General features: G+C 43.8%; 1 protein-coding gene across 1 annotated transcript in view; it reads right to left on the bottom strand.

Annotated features, from left to right (window-relative positions):
- Window positions 1-246: 246 nt before the first annotated feature.
- Window positions 247-27,456, bottom strand: part of PGBD5 (piggyBac transposable element derived 5) — a 132,589-nt gene continuing 105,379 nt past the window's right edge. Inside the window, exons 4-7 of the mRNA XM_004372823.2 lie at window positions 13,954-14,134; window positions 8,420-8,617; window positions 2,170-2,275; window positions 247-618 (exon numbers count right to left, since the gene is read on the bottom strand). Coding sequence (XP_004372880.1) covers window positions 423-618; window positions 2,170-2,275; window positions 8,420-8,617; window positions 13,954-14,134 — 681 coding nt within the window. The 3' untranslated portion in view covers window positions 247-422. The remainder of the gene's footprint in view (window positions 619-2,169; window positions 2,276-8,419; window positions 8,618-13,953; window positions 14,135-27,456) is intronic.

The following is a 27,456-nucleotide window of genomic DNA, read 5'->3' as shown; positions in this document are numbered from 1 at the left end:
GTATTTTCCACCAGAACATGCTATAGCTCAGCCTACCCCTAGAGTCATTGCTGGCAACAGCACTCCCTCCCCGCAAGCCAACTAAGAGATGATCCTCCCTGCCAGGCTTGAATGGGGTCGCACGGGTATCATGCCCTGCTGAACAGACATGACTGACATAGCAATGACTGGCATTTGAGTCCATGTAGTGCACTGACAATGCGGTGGGGGGCAGCTTCACAGAGGACATGCTCTTCTTTGAGTGGAACTGGGACAGGCAGCTACTCCTTCGGCGAGGTCCCTGCCCCGCCTGCAGAGGCCTCACAGCTTCCCTCTTGCGCCTCCAGGTCTCTGATGAGGCGGGTCAGAACGGCAGGCTCTCTCCCTCCTCTCACCTTCCCTTGACTTCGTCCCTCACCCAAGCCTCGGGCTGAGCCCAGGCATCAGTGGGCTGGTGAGGTGTCCTCCAAGCCCAGTAGCTCTTTGACCAGTCTCTCCCCAAATTGTGCCCGGCTGTACCTCTTTACGTGGTAGGCATCAGACATTTTGTACAGGATGTAGGCATTGTTGATGGCGATGCTGATGGCAAACCAGAACACCTGCTGCCAGGTCTTGTTCGGTTTATGGGAAATGAAATACCTATAAGGGCAGGCAGAATAAGAAAGGTTGGCCCAGGTGATTCACCAGTACCCACGATGTCTCCCCATGGTCAGCAAGATGCTGGGGAATCTCTCTATGCTACAGAGGGGGACCGGGGGCAGCAAGCTGGCTTTGTCACAATGAACAAGATACAGAAAGTGGAAACATTTCCTATCAAAAACGAGATGGGTCGCTGAGGGAGATGCTGAAGTCAGGTACCAGGTCTCCTGGAGCATGGCTCACAGCCCCGGAGCCAGCAGGGCCCTCCCCGCATGCTACCCCCTTCTCAAATGCTGCATTCTGTTCATGCCTAATGGCTCCTGCCTCCCAAGGGCCATGTTCTCCCTCAGCTCCAGGCCTCTGAGATGGTGCTCCCCCCTTCCTGAGTCTACTCTACCACTCCCACCTATCGATGTCACAGCCTTGGCAGAGCCTTCCTGACCCTCTGACACTGAGGAGCACCTTAAGCAAGCCCAGTTGAGGGCACACTGAATTATATTTTTGATGTACATAACAGCATCCTTAATACCAGCACATGTTTATTAAATATATGCACATTTCTTTGTAATAGCCTCATGGAGCTTAGCAAGGTATTCAATAAAGACAGGCTAAATGAATCCCTAAGGAGTGAGGCTACCTTTCACACCTAGGCTGAGATTGCCAAAGAGCCAAAACAAACAAACCCATTGCTGTTGAGTCGATTGTGACTCAGAGCGACCCTACAGGACAGAGTAGAACTGCCCCATAGGGTTTCCAAGGAGCGGTTGGTGGCTTCAAACTGCCGAACTTTTGGTTAGCAATGAAACACCTATCCACTGTGCCACCAGGGCCCCTCCAAGGAACCAGGTCCTTCTTTTTCTCTCCCTGCCATAGAAAAGCCTAGAAAAAGTAGGTTACCCTCAAAGAGGGCTGAAGAGTTGTCCAAATGCTTCCCGGGTTCTAAGCCGTGAGGCCCAATCCTAGTGATTTAGTAGTCACAGAAATGCACAGAAATGTTCCGTGGCGATCACTTCTGAGCTCCTGTCACAGGTATCACGGCACTTGGCCAGGTGACAGCACTGTGTACACGCATGTACGTATGGCATGTGTGCTCTCTGGGTTGCGTGTGTACTCTGCATGTGTACACTGATGATAGATCATCTCATTTAAGGGGTATCCACATTGGAAAACCTGAAGTAACTAGTGCTAGAAAATAAAGGACTCAGTGTAGAAATACGTGGGGTGGATGCTAGGTGGATAAGGCAGACAGCAGTCTGGGCTAAAGGAACTGGGAAGGCTTCACAAAGGTGCAAGACCAAGCTGACTTGATTTGGAAGCGTGGGAGGGAAGGGGATTTTGGGCAGGAGAGTGAGGAGTCAAGGACCCTGGACAGAGGCCTCAGAGGTGAGAGAGGTGGATGGGCTGCAAGGGGCAGAGCCCAGGATGAGGGGTCAGGATTACATCTCACAGGGCTTTGATTTTTCAATTCTATTGATTATCTACCAGTTCATCTCTTCTGTGACGGTGAGACAAGGACCCCTTTTGCAGACTTGAGTTGCTGAGCTCACTTACTTGCTGTATTTGTCATCATATTTGCAGATGTAGCTCAGGTGAGCGGCAAACGCCTCCACAGCCAAGGGGCAGGGGATTTCGCCACTCTTCCTCTTGATGATCACCCCTGCAAAGAAGAGAACATAAATCCCCTCTCTACTGCCTCCTCCAAAAACCAGCACCCTGGCTGCCCTAGCCAACTTAAAATAGCCAGCAGAGGATGAGTAAGAGGAGGGGAGGTGGAGAGGAAGAACACTCAGACCCAGTGACTAAATGCTTCAAAAGAGTTGAGAAAACTATTCAAGTTAGCAGCATGTGAAGGATCGGCTGGTAGACACACCGGTGGTCCTAATCCTCACCCCAAGGGGCATCACTGGCCCGCGTGGCAAAGGCAAGCCCAAAGGTGGTGTACTCTGCCCACCTGGAACATGAGAGAGCAGAAGAATCACTCTTCCCTCCCCACAGGCTCCCTGACCCCCCAGCCAGGCTCTGAGGGGGGCTGGGACCAAGAGGAAGAGGAGGCAGAGGTCAGGAAGTACGGTGGGGTCATCTCCATCAGAGCGGAGGGTGCAGCTGGAAGCTGGGCTGACCAGGAGGCTGCTTCCTCCCTCCCCAAGCTCCTCCCTCCTCCCCAGACCCCCGTCCTCCTGTTGAGCCTCACAGGGCTCCTGGGAGCCTCACACTCCACCCCACGCACTCCTATGTTAATAACCTTTTCCTCCACTAAATACAAATGGGAATGTATCCCAGGGGCACCGTCAACATCACTGCAATATGAATGAATCCCACCCACAGGCGTGGGAGGCAGCAAAGGATCAATTACCCTCACCTCCCCGCTGCCCATGCTGAACATACGGCTCTCCAAGACCTGCCCCAGGCAGCCGGCTCCGGAGGTAACAAGGAAGGCCAAAGATGGAGGAATTTATCCTTTTAAAATACAATTTACATTAAATGTGGTTTGGGATTTACATGCTATTTCCTGACCAGCCTTCAATTTTTACTTCCCTCACAGCGTGAAGTGATTATGGGCACAGTGCTTTTTTCTTTTTTAGTAAAAATTTTCTGTCATTTGACCTTTTTTCCTATTTAATAAAATTCTACATCATTAAAAAGCAGAAAAGGAAAGGTGTTTTTCATGTATTTTTTTAAGAGGTTAGTTCACAGGGCTATGAAATTTTAGCAATACCTAAATGGACTTGGTCAAAGTAAAAATGACATGTCCCCTGAAGGCCCACAGAGAGCTTTGTGGGGGGTCTGCCCTTCCCCACTGCTTCCCCACCCCAGGACTCTCACACTTGCACAGACTGAACGGGAAGCTTTAATTTCTTTTTTCTTTTGGTTATTATCTCTAGAAATAGTGGTTTTTCGTACTGAAGAAATACCTGGAGAGCTTGTGAGGAATTCCGATTCTAGGGCCCCACCCAGAGAGCTGGTTCCAGCAGACCTAGGGCAAGCCCAGCACAGGCTACTCTCCAAGAGTCAGAGGACCAGAGCAGGGGCCTTCTAGCCTGCTGGTTCTTTCTGGACTATTTACTTGCCAAGGACAACCTCTGTTCAGAGATCTTCTAATGTGCCTGGTGACCCAGCTAACCCACATGTTCTCCAGCCTCCCCAGGGAGGGGGTGACCTGCACCCTCCCAGGAGAGGTGGCCTCTCTCCAATCCCCCTCCTGAGTGCACGTGTCCCTGGCCCCCTATCTAAGCACCCACTCAACCCCCAAAGACAGACTGCGACAATGCCTGCGTGTCACACGGGGGCCCAGACACACAGCCCCGGGCCCCATCCTAACTTGCCTGACTTCCAGCTGCAGCCTCCTCTGTTCTGAAGACACACAGTGCAGGTTCCACAGAAGGGCCCACTCTATAGAGAGGAGCCCTGGTGGTGCAGTGGTTAGAGCTTGGCTGCTAACCAAAAGGTCAGCAGTTTGAATCCGCCAGCCACTCCTTGGAAATCCTGCTGGGCAGTTCTACTCTTTCCTATAGGGTCCTTATGAGTTGGAATCGATTCGACAGCAGTGGATTCTGGTCTAAAGACCCAGTGGCCGCTTTGGGCAGTGCCGGTCCGCGGGCCCACCCTTCAGAGGACCAGCCATCCCTTTGGGCCCTCTCCCAGAACTCCAGTGCCACATGCTCTGAGTTGTTACTAACTCCAGAGGCAAAGGGGTCACCAGGTCCCTCATGGCTCCTAGAAGTCCTAACGCAGCTCTTCACCTCCTGGTCTCAGGCCAACCAGGACAAATGCTGACAGACTGCCATTGTCCCAATATGCCTAACCACGGGCATATGCCTAACTGCGGGCAACTACCTTTAAATCTTATTTGCCCTTCTCTCCTGTCGTAATTTTTAATTTAACCGTTTGAAAGCCTACCTAGCCACTCAAATCCTGATCCACATCTCTCTCTGTGATCTCTTTCCTCAGTTTATACACCCCATCATCCCCTACCCATGATATTTTAGATTTTGAGACCCAATTCCAGCTGTGAAAGGGAGGTAGCAGTCCTGTAACGCCCTTGTCTTCGGACTGAGGGCTTTAACAACTGGGAACGTTGACAAGTGGTTATCTGAGCTGTGTGGTCTCTGCCGCCTTCCTCACCAGGGATGGTGCACACACATGCACAGCCCCTGGGGTTCCGTGTGAACCTATATGCACGTCTACATTCCATCCATTTCTACGACCCTGCTGGAGCAGTACGTGCCTTCATAGCTCAGCAGCAGCCTGTGTCCACCCCTTCCCTGGCTGTGCCACGGTCCTGCAAGTTTGAGCGAGTGAGTCAAGTCCTCACTCATGCTCACATGCAGGCGTTTGCCTTCTCTTTGGCTCTCTGACTCTGAGTCTTAAATGAGCAGAGACCCTGGTGGGGAGATGACAGATCCAAATGGATTTCAGAAGAAAAAGCAAAGGGGTTTGGCTCTCAGCGGGGTGCCCTTTGGCATGCGACAGCATTGATTTTCAAAAAGCCTCACACTCTGTGAGAAGGTTCACTGCTCCTCAGGATCCAGAGTGAGGGACAGTAGAGCAGCTCCTGAAATGTTCACGACGACTCACATGTTTTCTAAAATTGGAAATTGTGCTTAGCTTCGAGAAGAATATGTATAGTAGCAGAAGAACAGAATATAAAGCTGAGCAGCAGTCTTCAGAGCATATGAGGCTTTATTTTATCGTCTGGGTGACGTTTAAAATGAGTAGGGAAAGGAAGAATTGTTTGATGAATGGTTCAGGCACAGAGGGGCCAACCAGCCCTTGCCATTTAACAACAAAAAAAATTAAAACATTAAAAAACAAAACAAAACAGTAGAGGCTCCCCTGATGCCAGGCCCCAAAATAAGTTCTAAGTGGATTAGCGCTAGGAGCAAAAACTCACAGTATGAAACAACCAGGTGAATAGTTATTTTTCTCTGAGCTTGAGATAGAGGAGGGATTTTTTAAAGCTTGATAGCCAAGAAAATGATCAACAGATTTGCCTGTGTTGAAATGAAAAACTTTTTTGTGTTAAAAAATACTAACCCGTTGCTGTCGACTCGACTCCGACTCATAGCGACCCTATAGGACAGAGTAGAGTTACCCCATAGGGTTTCCAAGCAGCAGCTGGTGCATTTGAACTTCTGACCTTTTGGTTAGCAGCCAAGTTCTTAACCACCATGCCACCAGGGTCATGAATGAAAACAAAAGGAAAACAAATGCAGAAACAAACTGCAAACATAAACATGCTGGATTATAGCTTCCTAAAACATCAGATGTCCTAGTTTCCAGTTTTCAAACACAGAACCTTGACTGTTTCTGGGGAAAAAAATACTTGCTTTCAAGTTAATGAGAAAAACATAAATACTTCAAAACAAAATTGGAAAAAAAATAAACCATTCAAAATTAGCCATTAAACATATTTATATTTATTAGCCAATAAACATATTGAACTTCACCAACAGACATAATAATTTGTATTTTATTATTTTTTTTCTAAATTTTCACCTGGTCAGATTGACAAATTTACCAAAAAAAGAAAGGTAATAGTGTTTGAAAAGCTAGAAGAAAATGGGTTCCCTTGTTATCTACTGCAATGATAACTAAAAAAAAAAAAAACAACAAAAAATCCACTGACCTTGAGTTGATTCCAACTCATGGCAACCCCATGTGCTACAGAGTATAAATGAGCTCCATGGGGTTTTCTTGGCTGTAATCTTTACAGAAGTAGATCACTGGGTGGTCCGAACTGTCAACCTTTAGGTTAGTAGTAGAGCTAAAACTGTTTGCGTCACCCAGGGACCTCAAAAATGTTCATACCCTTTGACCCAGAAATTCCACTTCTAGATACTTATCTTGAGGAAATGCTCAAAGATGTACCAAAAGAGTTACGTATGAAGATGTTCACTACATCATTAGTCATAATAGTGAAAAAAACCGATCATCAGTATGGGGAATGATAAAGAAATTTTGGCACATCTAAAAGAATGGAATACGAGGTTGGTTGGTTGGTTGGTTGGTTTTTTAAATCATGTTTTTGAAGTAGGCTGAAAGGAAAACCATACCCCTTCATTAAAAAAAAAAAGAAACAAACCCTAGGATTTGGACCTGGAGAAAGGATTGCCAGTGGCAAGGAGTGGCTGACCCCAACCTCAGTGCTCTACCTTTAAATCTCCCCTTCCCTGGGTGAGATTTCCCTGGTGAGAGTCTTGCTGCCATCACCGTGGGGCGCGGGCTCTCTGCTCACCGTGTAGTGCTCTCACCGAGTGTGGGAGTGTGGCCCCCACTCAGGGAGTCCACATAGCTCCCCATGGCCTAGGAGTGCTTTCTAAAGCTCTGTCCATGGAATGGGTGATGGGGTGGACACGAGGGAAATGGTCCTCAGAGGGAGGTGCCGCATGCAGATGCCTCCCACTCGATGGGGAGCAGTGCTATGCCATAGTCCTTGGGGTTTTCAAAGAAGTCTAGGATTTGGAATTTTAAAACTTATCACAGACTCTTAACAGTACTTTGGAAATGAAAGTCGTAACCATATTAAAAACAAATGAACACTAAATTTCAGCAATGAATAAGATATCCTTATATGTTCCTTGATTTAAGGGTTGGGGCAACCTCTTAGAATCCGCATGCTGAATCATACACTCCTCTTCCCAACCTTCCTGGTGCATCTCTTCTCTTCATTATCTCATCACACAGCCCAGACAGATGCCATGTGCTGCTTTGGGACGCTTTTTCAGAGCCATTACTGAAAACCAATGTGCGGGAAGCAGCTCCTGCCCTCCATTCTCAACCATCTTCCCCAGAAATGCCCTTCCCCTGCACCTGGGCCCTAAGCTCTAGAGATGAAAGTCCAATCCCAGCTGCCTCCTTCAGCTCGCTGGGCCGATGCCAAACCTGTCCTTGCATTGCCCTTACCCTTGCACTCGTGAGTGAGGTTGTCTATACCCCTCTAAGCCTCAATGCGGAAATGACACTATAAGCTTGAGTTCTTGATTGCAATCCCCACTGAAACCCACTGAAACTGAATTTTATTCTCAATGCTATTTAGGTGGGGGGTAAAAGATGGGAATAAATGAACAACATAAATTGAACTCACTGTGGGTGCCTGTGCGCGCACGCACGCACACCACTGAGTTCCTTGGCAGTCTTCCTTCAAAAGTGAAGAAGAAATATATCTTAACGTGAAAGCGCACAAAGAGTTGTGCAACTACACTACACAACTGTAAATATTTTTGTACAGTACCCTTCTGCCATTTCAATTTCCTTCTCAGCAGTTTAATAGTGTTTTTGCTGTAGGATACTTTAAATATAACAAATCGCTTGCTGAATAAATCCCTTTGCTATGAATGGATTTTACATTGCCAAAAAAATCAATAAAGAAACGAACTGAACACCTAGAAAACCCAATTTATAAGGAAGACATTGAAAGATAAGAGCAGCTGACTTTTTCCCCTCCTGTCAGGATAGATTTTTCACAGAATCCCAGACGATAAACTGATCATGTAAATGCCATTCAAACGTAGCCAATTATTACACCCCCTGTACAACACGGGGACAGGAGACTCCACCATCATTGCTCCTTTGACAGCCTACAAGTAAGGGAGAGCTCACTGCTTTGCTGCCCCTCTGCTTCCTGGTTAGAAGAGCAAGAGATCCCAGCAGGGCCCCAGAGGCTGGTGAACAACAGGATTAGCCTAACAACAGGGCTGCCCAGCTGAGAAAGAATTCACATTTGCTCCACCAGATATCTTGTTCATGTCTACCTAGACCTCCTCTGACATGCACACCAGATCCCCACCCCCACCACCAGTACCTTGCTGGACTGGGGAGTAGGCATTGGTCAGGAAGCGGAAGTGTCCTTTGTTGTACCAGCAGATCAGAGACATGTTCCCCTTCATCTTGATTCTGTATTGTCCCCGGGACTGAGGGGTGGCTGGGTTCGCCAGCATGGACAGAGGCAGGCCTGTGCAGTCGCTTTTCCTGGAGCTGAGTAGGCCACAGCAGTAAATCTCTGATGGGGAGAGAAACACAGAGTCCCAAACACACCTGCCTCTGAGGCAGCGGCTGCTTCCCAGTGTCCCACGGGGAAAGAACAGTGACTGCTTGGTCTGAGGGACCCTCTAGAAGTCCCTCTAGAAGAGACTTGTAAAGTTTGAAGACTTTATCCCTCTGCTTTCTCCCTTGGTGCTTCTATAAGAATATATATTTAAGTTTATATGTAGGACTCTAAGTAATGAATTGGGGCTGTGGTGGCACAGCGGTTAAGAGCTTGGCTGCTAACCAAAACGCTGGCAGTTCGAACCCATCAACCACTCCTTGGAAATCTTATGGGGCAATTCTACTCTGTCCTATAGGGTCACTATAAGTCAGAATTGACTTGACGGCAATGGGTTTGGTTTTGGTTTTTTGAAGTAATGAATCAGTAACAATATTAGCAGTCCTTCTGAGAGCACTCACTATGTGCCAAGCACAGTGCTAAGCAGGTACACACCCTATCTCATCTCAGCTCCCTCTCAAAAGTTCCGTATTCACAGAAGAGGAACTGAGGCTCAGCAAGGCACTGCCCAGATTCCCACAACCAGGAGGGGAAGAAGGGTGTTAAACTCAGTCTGTCTGACTCCTAAGCCTGAGTTATGCCATCCTAACAACGATGCAGGAAGCATCAAAAGAGATGGAAGGAATACACAGAGTCACTGTACCAAAAATAATTGGTTGACATTCAACCATTTCAGGAAGTAGCATATAATCAAGAACCGATGGTACTGAAAGAAGTCCAAGCTGTACTGAAGATATTGGCAAAAAACAAGGCTCCAGGAATCAACAAAGTACCAGTTGAGATGTTTCAACAAAAAGATGCAATGCTGGAGGTGCTCTCTCATCTATGCCAAGAAATTTGGAAGACAGCGACCTGGCCAACTGACTGGAAGAGATCCATATTTGTGCCATTCCAAAGAAAGGTGACCCAACAGAATGCATAAATTATCAAACAATATCATTAATATCATACACAAATAAACTTTTGCTGAAGATTATTCAAAAGCAGTTGTAGTAGTACTTCAACAGGGAACTGCCAGAAATTCAAGCTAGATTCAGAAGAGGATGTGGAACAAGGGATTATCATTGCTGATGTCAGATGGATCTTGGCTGAAAGCAGAGAATACCAGAAAGATGTTTACCTGTGTCTCATTAACTATGCAAAGGCATTCGACTGTGTGGATCATAACAATTATGGATAACACTGCAAAGAATGGGAATTTCAGAACATGTAGAACCCGTACATAGACCAAGAAGCAGTGATTCGAAAAAAACAAGGGGATACTGCAGGGTTTAAAATCAGAAAAGGTATGTGTCAGGGTTGTATCTTTCACTATACTTATTCAGTCTGTATGCTGAGCAAATAATCCAAGAAGCTGGACTATATGAAGAACGTGGCATCAGGATTGGAGGAAGACTCATTAACAATCTGCGACATGCAGATGACACAACCTTGCTTGCTGAAAGCAAAGAGGCCTTGAAGCACTTACTGATGAAGACCAAAGACTACAGCCTTCAGTATGGATTATACCACAATATAAAGGAAATAAAAATCCTCACACTGGACCAATAAGCAACATCATGATCAACAGAGAAAGGATTGAAGTTGTCCAGGATTTCAAGTGCCGTATTGCACTGGACAAACCTGTTGCAAAAGACCTCTTGAAAGTGTTCAAAAGCAAAGATGTCACTTTGAGGACTAAGGTGTGCCTGACTCAAGCCATGGTATTTTCAATCATCTCATATGTATGTGAAAGCTGGACAATGAATAAGGAAGATGGAAGAAGAATTGATGCCCCTGAATTACAGTATTGGCGAAGAATATTAAATATACCATGGACTGCCAGAAGAATGAACAAATCTGTCTCAGAAAAGTACAGCCAGAATGCTGCTTAGAAGTGAAGATGGTGAGACTTATCTCAGATACTTTGGACATGGTATCAGGAGGGACCAGTCCCTGCAGAAGGACATTATGCTTGGCAAAGTAGAGGGTCTTTTTCTCTTTCATCATGCCATGAGTGAGAAAAAGACCCTCAACAAGATGGATTGACACGGCAGCTCCAACAATGGGCTCAAACATAGCAATGATTATGAGGATGGCGCAGGATCAGGCAGTGCACTCATTCTGTTGTACACAGGGTCGCTAGGAGTCGGAACTGACTCGACAGCACCTAACAACAACAACAGTAACAACAACATTACCAAGATCTTACCAACCACGAGCCCGTACAAGACTGTGGGACAGTGCTCCCCATGTCTTTGGGGAGAGAAGGAAAGAATAGCCAAACAATTATGGACTGAGCCAAGTGTTCTGCCTGTGGCTCTGAAGGGCAGTATGGTGGTGGACAGAGAAGGCTTCTTGAAGGAGAAGGAACCTGAACTCAGCATCCCAGACTGAAGGTTCGATGGGTGTGTGTTGGGATTGTAAGCAAACAGCAGTGTGAACAAAATCCTATTTTTCTGTAAATCTAAAACTGTTCTAAAAAATAAAGTTCATTTAAAAAACAAAAAGCCCATGAAGGCCTCTTTAAATTCCACCCAGGTTCTCCCTCCTCACAAACCCTCCCCACTCCGTCCCCACCACAGACATGGCCTCAGGGAGCAGCGAGAGCGGTCAGCGTTCCCTTCCTGCCCCTACATCCCGCCTCCTCAGTGCAAATACCTGGAGGATCAGTGAAACGGTGTGTCTGACTGAAGACCCTGGAAAACAACCTCACCCTTTACTGTCTCCTAGCTCACTGAAGACTGACATGGCCTCATCAGTAACTGAATCTATTGTCCATTTCATCTGTATACTTTCCTCATCATTGCATCTCTACCTCAACTTTGAAGAAGGAAATATGATGGATTCCTTTTCTCTTTAGAATTTCTTTATCCCTGAGCCACTCTGGACATCCATCCTCCTCAGCAGCTGTGAGTGTGGGGCACTGGGGCAGGGGGTGGGGGGATGAGCCTCCCTGGAAAATCAGAGGACCTTCCACTGTGCACGGGGCAATGGTTCCAATACCACCTCCATTCCTAGCACAGTCAGACAGGATTACTCAATAACTACTCAAGTCTTAGTTTTAAAGTGAAGAATGTTTTTAAAACAGGGGAGGAGGATGATATGAACCAGGATAAAGACTTTTTAATCACATATGTGGGGTTTGGCATACACAACCAGCTAAAGAGCAGCTGTACTTTCATAAGAGGAAAATAAGGAAAATCCCTGCAGTACCCTTGTTTTTATGAATCTATCCCTTTATGAAAATAGGCATTACTATAAGAATTTCCTTAAGTGGTCTACGTGTGCCCTAGGAGGAACCAGACCCTTGGCTCTGCCTCCTTTCTTCAACTCTGGCTGCACATTAGATTCCCGAGGGGGCTTTAAACAGTATACCCGTGTGTTGGGGGTGTTACCACCCCAGACCAGTGAAATCAGAAAACCTGGGGGCAGGGGCGAGGGTTGGAGAACCATGCTGGAGAACCGTTGTCCTAAATGTTAGTCATCTGAGAGAAAGCACGAGGCCCCGTGTGAAGAGCTCAATGGCTCTAGATGCTTCTAAAAATAGGCACAAAATCTTTTTATCTATTACCTAACCTGCTGTTGGAAAAATGCAGATTTCATATTTAATTATTTTTCTCCAGATAGGAGATCCTCTTCCCACCCTTCTGCTAATTCACTGAGCCTGGGAGCACCCCTTCTTCTCAGAACCACAGGGAAGCACCCGAGCCCTCAGAGAAGCAGCACTAACGGCCGTCTCCATCTCCTAGGGCACACGTAGACCCATGATACTTCCCTGTCACTCCCTACTCTGTCGTCTTCCAGGAGACTCTGTGCACCATACCAGCTCCCACCACACTCATGGATGGGCTGGCTTTGGGAACACCACCGACTCTCAGTCCAGCTTGATGGAAGCACAGACTGGTGGGAGACAGGAAGCACCCTAGTGATGCACACCAATGCTGTCCGGATATTCTAGCAGCTGCAGGGGTTCTTTACGGTGCTCGCCACCCACCACTTGGACCTGTACTGTGCAGGCAGGGGACTCACAGGCTCTGGGGGTCATACTCTTTTGCAAATGGGGAGCCCACATACTTCCAAAGCAGTTGGTTAATGTGTATTAGAGCCACATTTCTTCAACTTTTTACTTCCACAATCTCTTGTCACATAGTCCACATTTAATTCTTTCGGCAAATAAATACTGAGCATTCACAAGCAGGCCCTGTGGGGTACCAGGGATATGCAGATGAGTAAGATACACCCCTGGCTGCCAAGGCACGGTTGAGGCTGCAGGTGGTACGTTGTTTGCTCCCCATTACTGAAGAGGACTTAGTTGTAAGGCCAGACTTCTGACCTGTTGCTAAGCAATAGTCTGCAATTCTGGAGGCTGCCATAGATGAGTGGAGTGGCTGTGTTTCTCCTGAGTGGACCTGGTATCAATCCCCAGGTCAGGGCACAGTGAGGGCAATGCAGCTTGCTATGGGCTCCCTGACTGGCTCTAGATCTTCTTTTCTATGGCCCTATTCCTGCCAGAGCTGTGGACGGTTTTGCCCCATTTTTGCAACAAATGTAGGTCCTTGCGTGTCTCAAACGGTTTGCACTCAACAACTAATCAAAAGGTTAGCAGTCTGAACCAACCCAGTGGCACTGCAGAAGGATGGCCTGGTGATGTGTTTCCATAAAGATCTGTTGTTATTAGTTGCTGTCAAGTTAACTCTGACTCACAGTGACCCCATGTGTGCAGAGCAGAAGTGCTGCATAGGGTTTTCAAGGCTGTGACCGTTCTGAAGCAGATCAGCAGGCAAGAAAACCCTACGGAGCAGTTCTATTCTGTAACACATGGAGTCACCATGAGTCATAACTGACTCGATGGCAATGGGTTTGGTTTGGTTTTGGTTTTGCAGCAGACAAACCAAGCATCTTTGTACCAGGGGAACTAAGACCTTTCTGACCCTACTGCATTGTTCCCTGCATTAATCTGCACGATTCTTTGCAGAAAACAGATGCTGTTCTGCCACCTGGGAAGGGGCCACATGATAGCTTGGGGTTAAGTGCAAGAGACTCCCTGACAGCTTAATAGGAGCTGTGCCTTGGGAGAACTCCTTTGACAGCTACAGCTGTGCAACAAAGAGACACAAAGAAATGTGTCCCTGAAGCCTGGGCAGAGCTTTGTGCCAACAAGTCACCCAGCCCGTGAGCCAATGCCTATGCACCTTCAGACTACAGTGCCACAGGACCCAGGTCCCAGGAGGCACTCATCCCCTCTGGCCTCTCCCACCCAGTTCGGGGAGGAAGGAGCCCTGCTCCTACTAGCCCTCCACTCAACAAACCTTGCTTTTCAAACTCTTCAAACAGGGTCAGGCTGGTGATGCTGGGCCCCGTGAAGATGATGTAGTTCTTGCCTGCTGCGTTGCGGCAGAGGCTTTTGGCCACCAGGCTATGGAGTTGGGGCTTATTCTTCAGAGCATCCAGTCCATCAGGGTCCCCGCCTTCCTTCAGGTGGACGTAAATCTTTAACAAAAACACACAGGAATCAGTGCACTCAGCAGCACAAGCCAGGAGGATTGAAAGATCCAGGAAGCGTGGCTCCCTTCATTATGTTGGGAACTCATGGGAAAGCCACCCCCTCCTTGGGCCACTGGTTCCACAGTCCTCACCACCCCTATCATCTACTCCACCCCACCTCCATGAGGCCCCAGGTCATCACTAAGCCCTGTCTCAGCCCTGGAAGCTGATGACTGAACCTAAGTCTTTTCAGTTTATAAAGGTCAAGATAGACAAGGAAAATGATAACTAGCTAACAAGTAATGAACCTTGGTCAACACAGACACAGTCCCCATTCTGAAACACTGGAGTGATTTACATTCACAATGAATAAAAGTAAAGGCTACTTTACCTGTTAGGAATAAACTTAACCATGCATTTTACATTTGAACACTGCTTTTTAATTTAAAAGTACATCCATAATTATTATCCCACTGTTCTTTATAGTAATAAAATGCAGCAAAACAAGTATTATTTACCTCATGCCCCAGAAGAGGAAACAGGGTAAGGAGTTTAACAACTTGTCTGATGGTGATGGTTGCACAACATTGTGACTATAATTAATTCCACTGATTTGTACACTTACAATGGTTTAAGTGGAAAATTTTATGTATATATATTTTACCACAATTAAAAAAAAAAAAAAAAAACCTGCCTGGGGTCACAGGACCAGAAAGAGTATGTGCTGGAATTATTCATTAATTTTAAAACTCCTTGTCCCGTGCTTTTTCCATTAGGATCAACAAAGCAGCAAACATAGGAAATATGAATGGGTTCAAGTAGAGTTTGGTCCTCTCTGTGGTTGACTAAGCCAGGAAGAATTAATCATTAATCATATAATCACATTGACTAATAATATACTCCTTTAGAGAAAATGGAAACCCTGCTGGCATAGTGGTTAAGAGCTAAGGCTGCTAACCAATAAGGCCAGCAGTTTGAATCCATCAGGTGCTCCTTGGAAACCCTATGGGGCAGTTCTACTCTGTCTTGTAGGGTCGCTATGAGTCGGAATCGATTCGATGGCAATGGGCTTGGCTTTTTTTTTGGTTAGAGAAAATAGTTCATGGAATTTTTCTGGAAGCCTTTGCTGGCAACAGTTCACAAGCTGGTAGGGTGCACCCATGGCTGTCACTGCACAAAGACCCTAGCTGACATTTGGTGGGCAATGATGCTAACCCTACCTGTCCTGCAATGTACAAAGTAGTATTGCTAAGTAAAGGGGCACCGCTACAGAATGCTAGTGTGCCACCCCACTGAGAAATGCTCACTGAGAGGGCTGTGGGGCCCAGCATGGCTACTTCAGTACACATTGTCAGTAAAATATAGGGCTTTGAACAGGTTCTGCCCAGTTCAGTCACCGCCAACAAAGCAAAACCTGAATAGACCTGAATTTTTAAAATGTAGGTGAAGTGGAACAATAAGCAGAATGTGAAAAACTATGAGTGGAAACCCTGCTAGAAACTTAATCTCCCTTGTAGAAAACAAAGACAGCATGAAACTGCATAGCATCCAAATCTCTTGAATGGCAGAGTCAGAAACAGTGGTGCCCCGCTCAAAGACCGGGCCACTTTGAATGTACGTGGCTCTCCACAGTCCTGGCAATAATCCAGTTTCCCGCATCAGGCTCCTGAAAGGGCTCACTATGCCTCTTATGACTCTCCCATTCCAGGGCTTCAACCTGTAATTTTTCCCGTTCTGCTTATCATTTCACTTCATCCATATCTTAAAAATTTGGGTCTGTTCTGATTTTGCTTCGATGGCCAAGACAGAACTGGTTTAAACTGGTTCAAAGCCCTTATAAAACGACTTCAGCGTGTGCTCGCAGAATACAGGTGTCTTCATTCAGGCCTGATGCTCTTGAGGAAATGAGGAGCAAGTACGTGAAGGTCTCACTCTAAAAGCAGCTCACCTTTGAGGGTCAGTCCCATCCCAGACACTCCTGAGGCATCCTCAGGAGCTCCACTGTGTTGCAGCCTGGCAGACTGCTTGATAATGCTGTCTAAAGCTGAACAGATCTTGTAGGCTAATTGTGCATCTCTCCACTTTCTCATCTTGGGGTCTCTATCTCTTCACAAGCATGACCTCGATGCCCACAAGGAATCTCTTTTATAGAGTTTAAAAAACGAGATAGAGGTAAATTGTCACTGCCACATGTCACATATGATTCTTGCTGAGCAAGGACATTTTCTCAAAACTCACCTTTTTTCCTTCAGGAAAGCCCAATTCTTGTGACCACTCCTTTGGGTTTCTGCACCTATGGCCAGTTCTGACTCACATCCTCTTCCCCTACAGATAGCTCTCATAAAAGACACACTGGGCACTCTGTGTCCAGATGTTCCGCTTAGGGACAGGTAGTTTTGTCCTATGTGTCACGCAAAAGGAAATCCCCCAAACCCAGGGTTGTCACTAGTGAATAGGAAGGGTAGTGCTGGAACCTCTCAACCTTGATGATAAAGTCCGTAAGGCTTCCCTTACTGACAGGGGGCTATAACTGGCACACTCAGCCAGATGTAAGTAAACTTTGACAGGACTAAATGTAAAATCCTGCAATCAAGCTAAAAAATTTAACTGCATCTAGTGCAGAATGCAAGAAATGTGACTTAGCAAGAATATGTTTTGAAAAACAAAGCATAACAAAACAAAAAACCTGAGCTGGATGACTGTGAGTCATTGGACACCACGAGTGACCGAGAAAGTAATGTGCTTCTGGTCTGCACTAACAACGAGGGAGGCAATAGTCTTATTCTACTCCACTCAAATTGGGACTGGTTCCATTCTGGATTCTATATGTTAAAAGGTATAAAGAAAATGGAGTTCATCAGAGAAGCATTGTGGGTGGGAGGTGCAAGTGGTGATGATAAAGCTGGAGAGAGGACACACTGAAGGAATCCAAGAACTGCTTCATTTAGCTAGAGAGCTGTCTTGTGGAATAAAGATTAAACTCATTTTAGGCAGAACCAGGATGAACGTATACAAATGGTAAGAATGTATACAAATGGTATTCCGCTCTACATCAAAGAGTTCTTCGCACGCTTAAAGCTTTCCAAAAACTGAGTGGGCTGCCTCAGAGAGGTTCCAGAACAAGCCAGATGACCATTTGATGCAAGGTCTAAACACCAAATGAGGGCAGAGCTGGACAGTTCTTCAGGTCCCTCCCAATTCTGAGATTTTGAGGTTTCCTTCTCATCCTTTAGGATTTATCTGGGTCTGTGATCTGCTTCTGCCTTACAGACGAGGCTTAGATGACAGGCCTAACAACTCAGCGGCAGAGAGAAGTGTAGAAACACACATGCCAATTTCAGACCCTTTAACAAAATAGCACATGATATTATTATCTCTTTTCCTGATGAAACTGCAGCCCTCAACTTGTGAGAGAAAAAAAGAAACAGAGTGAACAGATCTGACAACTCCGTGTGATTTCCCTAAATCTGGACAAGGTCAGGGATGAAGACATGGACATAAGAGTCATTAGCACCTGGGTATAGTGACATCTTGGGAGTGGCTGAGATCCCACAGCAGAGTGGCCAACACTCCTGGGGATACTAGCATTCAGGGGGAGGCGGTCGAGGAGGAGCTCACAAAGAAGGCAAAAGGAATGGTCAGCAAAGTAGTAAGAGAATCAGAAGTGTCAGGAAGGTCCAATAATCTGGAAGACACTGGTGATTTCTTCAAGATCACATAACTTGAGGCAGACCTGGACCAAAAATTCTCTGAGTTTCTAATTGACAACATTATTTAAAATCTGTTGTTTTAAGCTATCATCAAGTCAGTTCTGACTCATGGCCATACCATGTGTGCAAAGTCTAACTGGTCCATAGGATATTCTTGGCTGTGACTTTCAGAAGCAGATTTCCAGGCCTTTCTTCCAAGGTACCTCTGGGTGGGTTTGAACCACCAACCTTTTGGTTAATAGTTGAGCATTTAACCCTATGTGCCACCCAGGGGTTCCACATTTAAAATCTAGTGGTAACATTACCTGTACATTAACACACACACCTGTCCTCTCTTCACATAATGTGTGGCCCTCTGCTTATGTTTTATATTTCTATATAAATATCTAGATTCAAATTTAGAAATACTGGGTATTAGCTTTTTAATTGCTATGTAACAAATTACCACCCAAACTTAGCAGCTCCAACCACACCCATCTATGATCTCACAGTTTTGTAGGTGGCTGGGTTCTCATCTGGCACTTGAGATCCTCTTCTAGGCTCATTCAGGTGGTTTCCGTGCAGTTGTAGGACTGAGGTTCCTGTTTCCTTGTTGGCTGTCAACCAAGGACCACTCTCAGCCCCTACAGGCCATCTGCATTCTTTGCCATGTAGCCCCTTCCATCTTCAAAGCCAGTAATGGAGAGTCTCCTTCATGATGACTCCTTCTCATGCTTCAAATCCTCATGCTTGGTCTCTTTTAAGGGCTCACCTGATTAGGTCAGGCCCAACCAGGATAATCTCCCTTTCCTAAAATCAACTGATTTAGAACCATAATTATATTTTTAAGAGCCCTTCAAAGTAACACCTAGATTAGTGTTCAACTGAATAACTAGGAGAAGGTGTGTATACCAGGGCCAGCAATCTCAGAATTCTGCCTACCACACACTGTGACATACAGCTTCAACAGTTGACATTTCTATGTATCTAAAGAACTCCAAACTCAAATGGAACGCTCCCTCATTCTATTAAAACCAGAAGTGTGATGATGTTGTCAATTTTATTCCCTCAAAAATAGGCTGATTTAAATGTCCTTTCACATAGATCAATGTTGAGCAATACCTTCCCGACACAAAAACACAGCACCAATAAGGTTTTGGACAAACGGGCACTCATTGCTGTTTGCAACAATGATGTGGTATATCTTTTCTAACACAAAATTTTACAGTATGAATCAAAAACCTTAAAAATACTCATCTTATTTTACTCATCAGTTCCACTTTTAGGAATTCAACCCAAGATGACAATTAGACATGTGCCAAAGGGTTTATATATAACCATGTAAATCTCAGAGTTTTTTGTAATAGCAAAAAAAAAAAAAAAAATAGCAACAATCTAATCATATCGCAAAAGAATAGGAGGCTGGATAAAATTATCATATGTTGGTTTAACAGAATGCAGTGCAGTTCTTAAAAATCATGATATAGAAAAGTTATTTCATGATATATAAAATGTTCACAATATCCTTGTAAATGAAGTAGCCAGATTATAAAGTGGTTCTAATGTCTCTGTATGTCTTCATATAGATAAGTAGCTATTTCTGCATGTTGGAGTTATAGGTATTCTGGGATTTTTATATTTTTGATGCTAAATACATAATACAATTTAACCAGAAAAAGACACAGTAAATATAATTTAAAATAACTTTCCTATCAGAATTACCCAAATGTAAGTTTATTTGGAGCTTTTAGTATTTGCTCCCTGAGACATTGCAGATCTAAGTAATGGCTGTCAATACACATTGTGTTAAGCACATTCCTGGAGACAACAATGACTCAAAGTCTGGGCCAGCTGCTTGCTCTCCTAAGAATAACACATTTTCCCAACACAGCCAGTGATGTGGCAGTTGAGGGCTTACAACCCCAGGAAAGTATGTAAGATGGCCCTGCTGTGGGACTACCTTGGAACTACGTGAGGCACATCTGAACGCCGGCACTGCTCCAGATTCCAGACAGACTCCTCCTGATAGGTAGCTGACAATCAGCTGCTACATCACAGTAGAAGAGGAGAGGTACTTAATCAAAGGACTGCCTGTTCTTGTTAGGAAAACTGAAAGAAGGCTGAGGCCAAAAGTGGCCTGGAGGGGGATGGCAGCAATGAGAGTTCAAAGAGGGTCCCGAATTTGTTGTCCTCATTTCTATAAAATAATAAGTGATTTTTTAACACAAATATAAAACAGTACCAACTTTTAAATAAGTAGGGCTGTTAAAATGTAGTAACTTCCAAAGTTCCAGCTGAGGGGTGAGATTTAGAAAGAACTGTTAACATGGCACTCAAAATCCAGCCAAAAGAGTAATACTGCACTGTACGTATGTACCACATTTTGTTTATCTATTCGTCTCTTGAGGGTCATTCAGGCTGTTTCCACTTTTTAGGTATTGTGAATAGTGCTGCAATGAAAACTGGTGTACAAGTATCTGTTTGCGTTCCTGCTTTCAATGTTTTTTTGCATCTCTACCTAGGAGTAGAAGACTTAGATTATATGGAGCCCTGGTAGTGCAGTGGTTAAGACTTAGATCATACGGTAATTCTATGTTTAGAGTGAAGCGGTATCTCATTGTGGTTTTGATTTGCATTTCCTTAATGACTAATGACGTTGAGCATATTTTCATGTGCTTGTTGGCCATTTATATATCCTCTTTGGTGAAATGCCTCTTCAAGTCCTTTGCCCATTATTTGATTCAGTTGTCCTTTTGTGGTTAAGTTGTAAGAGTTCTTTATATATTCTGGATATTAAACCTTTATCTGATATATGGTTCCACCAAATTTTCTCTCAATCTGTAGGCTGTCTCTACTTTCTTGATAAAGTCCTTTGATGAACAAAATTTTTAATTTTGATGAGGTCCGTTAATGTCACTGAACTGTACATATGAAGATGGCTGAAAAGTCAAATGTTTTGTTACACATATATTTACCATAATAAACAAAAGTAAATTAAAAAGAAATGGCATCTCTCCCTGCAAATATGAGGAGAGAATATCGTCCATATAAAAGAGCTCCACCAACTTGTGGGGGCGCAGGTCATCCACCATCCCTGAATGAGCAGCAGTTTGTGTAGATACTTTTACTATTTTAGTTACGAGCTCCTTATTTGATAAGTGTCTTTAACGGCAGAAAAACGTATCTTTTATCTGTCAAGATTTTTACTTTTCCTAAAAGTTTTATTACTTCTCTGATTTATTAGTTTTTATATATAGGGATTTAGGAAGAAAATTGATAAATATATGGCATTATATTTTGCTCTAGAATGTTAATACAGGCATACCTCATTTTATTACACTTTGCTTTATTGTGCTTCACAGATATTTCATTTTTTACAAATTGAAGATTTGTGGCAACCCTGCATTCAGCAAGTCTGTTGGCGCCATTTTTCCAACAGCAAGTGCTCACTTTGTGTCTCCATGTCACATTCTGGTAATTCTCCCAATATTTTAAGCTTTTCCATTATTATTATATCTGTTATGGTGATCTGTGATCAGTGATCTTTGATGTTACTATTGTAATCGTTTTGGGGTGCCACGAGTGGTGCATGTAAGACAGCGAACTTAATCGATAAATGTTTTGTGTGTTCTGACTGCTCCACCGACTGGCCATTCCCTATCTCTCTCTCTCCTCGGGCCCCCCTATTCCCTGAGGTACAACAATATTGAAATTAGGCCAGTTAATAACCCTACAATGGTTTCTAAGTGTTCATGTGAAAGAAAGAGTCACAAGTCTCTCACTTTAAATCTAAAGCTAGAAATGATTAAGCTTAGTGAGAAAGACATGTCAAAAGCCGACATGGGTCAAAAGCTAGGCTTTTTTCCTTGTGCCAAACAGTTAGCCAAGTTGTGAATGCAAAGGAAAAGTTCTTGACGGAAGTTAAAAGTTCTACTCCAGTGAACACATGAATGATAAGAAAGCGAAACAGCCTTATTGCTGATATGGAGAAAATTCTAGGGCCCTTAAGAATTATGCCAAATCTACTCTGCCTGTGCTCTATAAATGGAACAACAAAGCCTGGATGACAGCACATCTATTTACAGCATGGCTTACTGAATATTTTAAACCCACTGTTTTAGTCATCTAGTGCTGCTATAATAGAAATACCGTAAGTGGATGGCTTTAACAAAGATAAATTTATTCTTTCACAGTCTAGGAGGCTAGAAGTCTAAAATCAGGGCGCCAGCTCCAGGGGAAGGCTTTCTGTCTCTGTTGGCTCTGTTGTATTCATGTCTGCTAACACAACATCCATTCTGCAGCCCATGGATCAGGAAGTAATTTCGACTTTCAAGTCTTATTATTTAAGAAATACATTTCATAAGGTTATAGCTGCCATAGATAATTCCTCTGATGGACCTGGGGAAGTAAATTGAAAACCTTCTGGAAAGAAAAGAATTCACCATTCTAGATGCCATTAAGAACATTCATAATTCATGGAAGGAGATAAAAATATCAACATTAACAGGAGTTTGGAAGAAGTTGATTCCAACCCTCATGGATGATTTTGAGGTGTTCAAGACTTCAGTGGAGGAGGTAACTGCAGATGTGGTGGAACTAGCAAGAGAACTAGAATTAGAAGTGGAACCTGAAGATGTGACTGAATTGCTGCAATCTTATGATAAGACTTTAACAGATGAGGAGTTGCTTCATAAGGATGAGCAAAGAAAGTAATTTCTTGAGATGGAATCTACTCCTGGTGAAGATGTTGTGAACACTGCTGAAATGACAACAAAGGATTTAGAATACTACATAAACTTAGTTGATAAAGCATTGGCAGGGTTTGACAGGTGAGAGGACTGATACCAATTCTGAAAGAAGTTCTACTGTAAGTAAAATGCTATCAAATAGTATCACACGCTACAGAGAAATCTTCTGTGAAAGGAGGAGTCAACTGATGTGGCAAACTTCATCGCTGTCTTATTTTAAGAGTTTGCTACAGCCACCCCAACCTTCAACAACCACCACTCTGATCAGTCAGCAGCCATCAACAATGAGGCAAGATCCTCCACCAGCAAAAAGATTATGAGTCACTGAAGGCTCAGATGATGGTTAGCATTTTTTAGCAATAAAGAATTTTTTAATTAAGGTAGTTACATTTTTTTTTAGACATAGTTCTATTGCACACTCAACAGACTACATATGGTGTAAACATCACTTTTATATGATTATATAAAATCAACTAAGTTTATGTAGTAGTCTAAATCCTTTGTTGTCATTTTGACAATGTTCACAATTTCTTCACCAGGAGTAGATTCCATCTCAAGAAACCACTTTCTTTGCTCAACTCCTCAACCAAAAAAATCCATGACTTGCTTTACTGTGGTGGCCTGGAACCCAACCCACAACATCTCCGAGATATGCCAGTACTAATGTTGAATATTTTATACTGACATTACAACAGAAAGAACCTTAGGAAATATGTACTATAGTAGTAATACCTTGGGAACACATGCAACACATCACTGTTATCTTAGCCTTGCTTCTGAAATGCCCCAAGAATTCAAGTGGTGGGATGTAGTTCATCTTTCTTTGTTTCTCCCACTTTTTCACAAGAGAACTGGGGCAGCCACAGTGACTGACAGACTCAAAGGCCACAAGAGGCACCAGACAGCAGTCGCTGGAGTTATCGGTGCCCCTGCCTCTCTAAAATACAGAAGTGGCAGAAACTTGGCTCAGTTATGCTGGTGTTGACCACTGGCCCTACTTCTTCTCTTTCAGAACATCAAGAGAACTAGGTTTCTCCATTATTGGTACAACTTGGAAGTCTCTTACTTGGCACTGGTAGTTCTTTATTCAAACCTTTTTGCATATTGCTGTGCAAGGAGCAGGCTGAGGATAGAGTCTTGGCAGAGGGGGAAACAGTACAAGAGTTTATAACCTGCATTCATTTAAATGGCACCAGGTGAGCTCAGGGAGATGTGTGGGGCTGTCACAGGGAACCTCTGGGTGCGACCACTGCTCGTGAGAGCTGTGAAATTTAAATGATAAATGAGGTTCAGTCTTCAAGAGACGAATGAGCCTGCCACAAAAGAGATGGGAAGTGTATTAAATATTAAAAAAAGCACAGCGCCTGGATTAGGTGGGCATGGGCTCTAGGGTTGCCTCTGTCAATTACTACCTTGTGTGATTTGGAGCAAGTTAGTTAATTGCTCTGAGCCTTGGTTTCATCATTTGAAGAGGTAAAAATACTGAACATACCTCACAAGGCCATTGTATTTAGGTAAAAGACATGAATGTAGAAGTGATTTTTTTTTTTTTTTTTAATATATAGCAAAGCTTTATACCTGTGCTGTCCAATATGGTAGCTTCTAGTTAAATGTGGCTATTTTAATTTAAATTTAAATTAACTAAAATTAAGTAACACTTCAATTCCTCAGTCACACTAACAACATTTCAACTACTCAACAGCCACATGTGGCTAGTAGCTTCTGTAATAGACAGAGCAAATTAGAACACTTCTATCATCACAGAAAGTTATATTGGACAGTGCTGGTTTATGTCATCCTTAGTTTGTTAGCTAGGTTTTCCAACAAAGTCTCTAAGCTGCCACCTTACTAATGACTTTTTTCTTTCTTTACCCATTTTTTTCTCACAGTGCCTCTTATCATGAATCAGCTGACTGGGAAGAGCTCAGGCCCGGAGACTGTTCTCCACCCTCTCTTCTCTAGCTGTTCCTTCAGTACCACTCATGCTTGCAAGAGCCTGGCTTGCACTCTGCTCCAAGGCTCACATCCCCAGGAAGCTATCTTTCAAAACGATGGGTTGGAGAAGAGATAGGTGTTACCATTCTATGAGCTCTTTGCACCCACTCGTATCAGTGAAGTCTTAGGTTCCAAGTTCATGGGGAAGAGGACCAGCGGTTAATCTAATCTAATCTGTGCTTGGTTCATTTCTATGGGCACTTCATAAATAATTTATTATCTTCTTTGAGTCCCTATATGGTAACGAGGACAGGGCAAATTCACCCCATTTAAAAGACTGTGGGAGAGATTAGTTCTCAGCTACTTGCTAAAGGGCATAGAGAGGTCTATGATGGATGTCTCATACTCTAGCCAATCTGATTCTGTAACATGACCACATCCAACCTGGACAGGAACCACTAGCAAGTGGCCTCTCCACTAATGGACAAATGTCCTGATCTGCCAGTTTTTTACTTCAAGAGCAAAATTCACTCTAGTCAGTTGAATCTACTCTGACTCTCATTTTTAAACCTAATCCAGTTAGTTATAGGCCAGGAGCAAAAGATTTTATTCATTTAGTGTAAAAAAAAAAAAAAAAGATTAAAAGTTAAATAAGAGCATTAAAAGAATAAAGTTCCTAGAAATAAATCTAACCAGGAAGGTGAAACACTTGTATACAGAAAACTACAAAACATTACTAAAATAAATTAAAGACCTAAATAAACGAAAGGACATTCTGTACCCATGGGTTGAAAGGCTTAATATTGTTACGATATCAATACTATCCAAAGAAATCTATAAATTCAATGCAATTCCCATCAAAATTCCAACAGCCTTCTTTGCAGAAATGGAAAAGCCAATCCTCAAATTTATATGGAATGACAAGGGGTCCCAAGTAGTCAAAACAATCTTGAAAAAGAAGAATAATGTAGCAGAACTCACTCTTCCGATTTCAAAACATACTACAAAGCTACAGCAATCAAAACAGCCTGATACTGGTATAATGATAGATATATAGATCAATGGAACAGAATTGAGAGTCCAGAAATAAATCCATACACCTATGGTCAGTTGATTCTTGAAGGGTGCCAAGTCCATTCAATACGGAAAGAAGAGTCTCTTTAGGTGGGAAAATTGGATTTCCACATGCAAAAAAATGAACCTGGACCCATACCTCACATCATATACAAAAACTAATTCATAATGGATCAAGGGCCTAAATGTGAGAACTAAAGCCATGAAACTCTCAGAAGGAAGTATTGCTTTGGGCCTAGTTTTTAAGATGGATCCTTCGATATGACACTAAAAGCACAAGCAACAAAAGACAAAATAAATAAATGATAAAACAAAAACAAAACAAAACTTGTTGCCTTCAACTCATAGCGATCCTACAGGACAGAGTAGAACTGCCCCACAGGGTTTCCATGGAGTGGCTGGTGGATTCAAACTGCTGACCTTTTGGTTAGCAGTCGAGCTCTTAACCACTAAAATTAAAAATTTTTCCTCATCCAAGGACTCAACCTACAGATTAGGATTAAATTTTTGGGAGTCATGTATCTTATAAGGGATTATATAAAGAACTATGATACTTAACAACAAAATGACAAACAATCTAATAAAAAAATGGGCAAAGGACTTCAACAGACATTTCGCCAAAGAGGATATTCAAATGGCCAATGAATGGCACATGAAAAGATGTTCAACTTCTTTAGACATTGTTATGTTGTTGTTAGGTGCAATTGAGTCGATTCTGACTTGTAGTGACCCTATGTACAACAAAATGAAACACTGCCCAGTCCTGTGCCATCCTCACAATTGTTGTTATGCTTAAGCCCATTGTTGTAGCAGTCATTAGGGAGATGCAAATCAATATACACAAAAGAAGTGAAATCAGAAACGCAAACAGGTTCACCTGGAACAATAGAGGAAAAAGAAGAGTCAGGAATAAGAAGAGGAGAGGCAGGGCTGAGATGGGGGAGTAGTCAGACGCTTCCAGTGGACCTTCTTACAACGAAGACCCAAAAAAACAAGTGAATCGATTATATATGGCAATCTGGGAGCCCTGAACATCAAAGGCAGAGCTGAGGAACCGGACTGAGTGGCAGGGGGAGGGAGAGATGGTTCGGAAGTAGCAAGGAGTTGCCAGACCTGTCCAGCAAGAGCCTGAGCCCTTCAGGTCTCAGCAGCTGGTGGGTGAGCGGTGAGGCAGGCAAGCAGCCGTGCTCAAGAGGTGGGTTTTCCGCACCAGGAGAGACGCAGCCGCTGAGAATCTACATGGCCACCCAGAACCAGTGTGAAGCAGCCCTCACCAGCGAAAGATAAGTAATTGCGTACAGCCTACTGTGAGGATCAAAAACACCCCCCTTAGGGAAAAGCCTCTCTCCCATTTACCTCCCCGCTCCCCACATATTAGGCCATAAAGCAAGCCGTAACAAAATCCAAAGCATCAAAATATTACAAAGCAACTTTTCTGACCATAAAGCCATAAAAGTAGAAATCAACAACAGAAAAAGCAAGGAAAAAAAAAAATCAAACACAGGGAAACTGCACAACACCTTGCTGAAAAACTACTGGGTTATAGAAAAAATTAAGGATGGAATAAAGAAATTCATAGAGTCAAACGAGAATGAAAACATATTCTACCAGAACCTTTGGGACACAGCAAAAGCAATGTTCAGAGGTCAGTTTATAGCAATAAACGTATATATCCAAAAAGAAGAAAGGGCCATAATCAAAACATTAACCCTACAACTGAAACAAGTAGAAAGAGAACAACAAAAAAAGCCCTCGGGTGCCAGAAGAAAGGAAATAATAAGGATCAGAGCAGAATTAAATGAAATAGAGAATAGAAAAACAATTGAAAGAGTTAACAAGACCAAAAGCTGGTTCTTTGAAAAGATCAACAAAATTGATAAAA

Source organism: Trichechus manatus, unplaced genomic scaffold (assembly GCF_000243295.1).
Source record: "Trichechus manatus latirostris isolate Lorelei unplaced genomic scaffold, TriManLat1.0 scaffold00021, whole genome shotgun sequence".
In the NCBI taxonomy this organism is placed as follows: Eukaryota; Metazoa; Chordata; class Mammalia; order Sirenia; family Trichechidae; genus Trichechus; species Trichechus manatus.
This window is presented reverse-complemented; position numbering and strand designations above follow the sequence as displayed.